This window comes from Habropoda laboriosa, unplaced genomic scaffold (genome assembly GCF_001263275.1).
Source record: "Habropoda laboriosa isolate 0110345459 unplaced genomic scaffold, ASM126327v1 scaffold67, whole genome shotgun sequence".
NCBI classification, from domain to species: Eukaryota; Metazoa; Arthropoda; class Insecta; order Hymenoptera; family Apidae; genus Habropoda; species Habropoda laboriosa.
This window is the reverse complement of record NW_017100242.1, coordinates 4,944,558-4,946,864: the sequence shown is the minus strand read 5'-3', so window position 1 is coordinate 4,946,864 and position 2,307 is coordinate 4,944,558. Positions and strand designations below refer to the sequence as shown.

At 29.6% G+C, this 2,307-nt stretch overlaps 1 protein-coding gene across 1 annotated transcript in view; it reads left to right on the top strand.

Annotated features, from left to right (window-relative positions):
* The window catches only part of LOC108571945 (tuberin), a 7,764-nt gene that overhangs the window by 1,690 nt on the left and 3,767 nt on the right, over positions 1 to 2,307 (top strand). The window contains 9 exon segments of the mRNA XM_017934102.1: positions 22 to 145; positions 147 to 294; positions 363 to 535; positions 600 to 768; positions 846 to 1,067; positions 1,153 to 1,414; positions 1,504 to 1,622; positions 1,689 to 1,853; positions 1,945 to 2,262. Of these exon segments, the coding sequence (XP_017789591.1) occupies positions 22 to 145; positions 147 to 294; positions 363 to 535; positions 600 to 768; positions 846 to 1,067; positions 1,153 to 1,414; positions 1,504 to 1,622; positions 1,689 to 1,853; positions 1,945 to 2,262 (1,700 nt within the window).

The following is a 2,307-nucleotide window of genomic DNA, read 5'->3' as shown; positions in this document are numbered from 1 at the left end:
ACTGAAAACTATTATTTATTACTTTATTATTTTTGAAGGCTTTAAAATGTAATCATCCAATTGTTATGTATGAAGTTACATTATCAATCCAAAGATTAGTAAATAAATATGGTGCTGAGTTATGGGATCCCACATGGAGCATCATAAACTAGTAATCAGCCTGCAACTAGACAAGTTTCAGTGAGTTTGCACGAAACAATAAACAGCATTGAAAATTTACTCGATAGTAGTCATTATAATGGTTGTATTCAACGATTTTACGATCTCATCGAACGTTGTAGTGATATAAGACCTGTAATTATTATACTTATAGAGTTAAATATGTTCCTTAATAAAAGTGTAACATTCAAGTTTGTTATTAGGAAGGTTCCGTTTTGAAATTAATTGAGTACCGAGCACGCACTATAGGACCTACTCACTATCAATGGCAATCTAAATTGGCAAATTTAATGGAACGTTATTACAAAATTGAAACACGAACCAGTATTAGAATGAAAGTTCTTGATGTTTTAACAAATGTCATTCAAGTTAATAGGTATATTAAAATAGTTTTATTTAAAAATTTAAGTAAGTTTGTTAATTTAATTTCCTCTAAACAGATCTAGATATGAAGACGAATTAATTGAACGAATAATAGTGCCATACTTTCAACATGTTGATTTGGATTCCGATATTATAATTCGTAATGGTGTTGTATATTTACTTGTTGACATCTGTCTTGAATGTGATACAAAAAGATGTTTAGAACTTTTAGATATACTAGAGAAGGTATTGAATCTTTTACATTAAATACACTATTTTTAGTATATTTTTAAGTTAAAACTTATAAGTAAATATTTTGAAAGGTGATCAACAAGCCCTTCACTTCTGACACTCCAGTTACAAAAGACGCAGATATTAAAGATGTAAAGACTGCAGCTGTTGGTGTAATAAAAATATTAATAGCAAAAATTTATTATTTGCCTTCAAGTCATGCTATACGTGCTTATAAGGTTTTAGTCAATCATCTGGAACAACATTATAAAGAACCATCTGTGTTCCATGATGTTTCTACAATTCGATACTTGGTAACAAATACATAATAATGGTGTACAATACTTAAATTTTAATTTTTTTACAGTAGTACTATTATAAAATTTTACCGTATTTTAGATTTTTGAGTGTTTCTTAAAAATTAGAGCGAATACGCTTTATCATCTTGGATTTCCGGATGCCCAAAACTCGTCCGTGACAAGGTTTAGTCCATATTTAGTTTTAGAACATGCAACAGCTGAACGTATGAATAGTGGAGGAGGTGGTAGTAGTCCTCCACCAGTCAGTCCAGCTCCATTACAGCACTTATCTTGTCAAATTACTCATATGTCACTAGCACATGCATGTAAAGCTGTTATTTCCTGCATTAAATTGGAAAAAGGTTTATATCATCTGTACTTTAAATAATACTATAATCATTCGTACAAGAAAATTTAAAAATACAAATTCGAATTTATCCTGTTATTACAGATTGGAAAGTTTTGCAGCTTGTATTGAAAGAATTACCTCAAGTAATGCAAAATAGAGCATTAATATTATCACGACATACAAACGATATTGATTATTTTGCAGCTGCACTTTGTTCAATGGTACGTTATTGTGTTATTTCTTATTTATAAAACATTGAAATAGATTTACTTAATATATTTTTATAGGTCAGTGACAAAAGTTTGAGACTTCCAGAGTCACTTTACAATGTTCCTCCAAAATTTACTCTTTCAGAGTTTCGCGTTCATGTTTTTCCAGTATTAGCATCATTAGCCTCATATCATGCACATTTGGAACCTAATTTGCAACAGCGCTTGATAAAATGTTTGGAGGTAAAAAATGAAATTAATTTTTCAAAGTACTTAAAACATACTGCATATATATGTGTATAATACGGTTTTTTTCGATATATTACTTTTTTAGGTTGGTTTAACAGCAAAATGTGCAAGTCAATGCGTTACTAGTCTTACAACCTGTATTTTGGAAATGCGTGATGCAATGAATAAACTGTTATCAGAAGTACTCTTAAATTTATCGAAAATTTCACTTACTAGACTCCCAAAAGTTTTTGCAAGTTTTATTGGAGATCAGTATATGTCAGTTTTTGCAATTCTATTGCCATACACAAATCCTTTTAAATATGATCATTACACAGTATCCTTGGCACATCATGTAATTGCTGTATGGTTTTTGAAATGCAGATTACCATTTCGAAGAGACTTTGTTAGATTTATTACCACAGTATGTGTATCATGAATTTCTAGTATTATTTTAATTATAAATAAT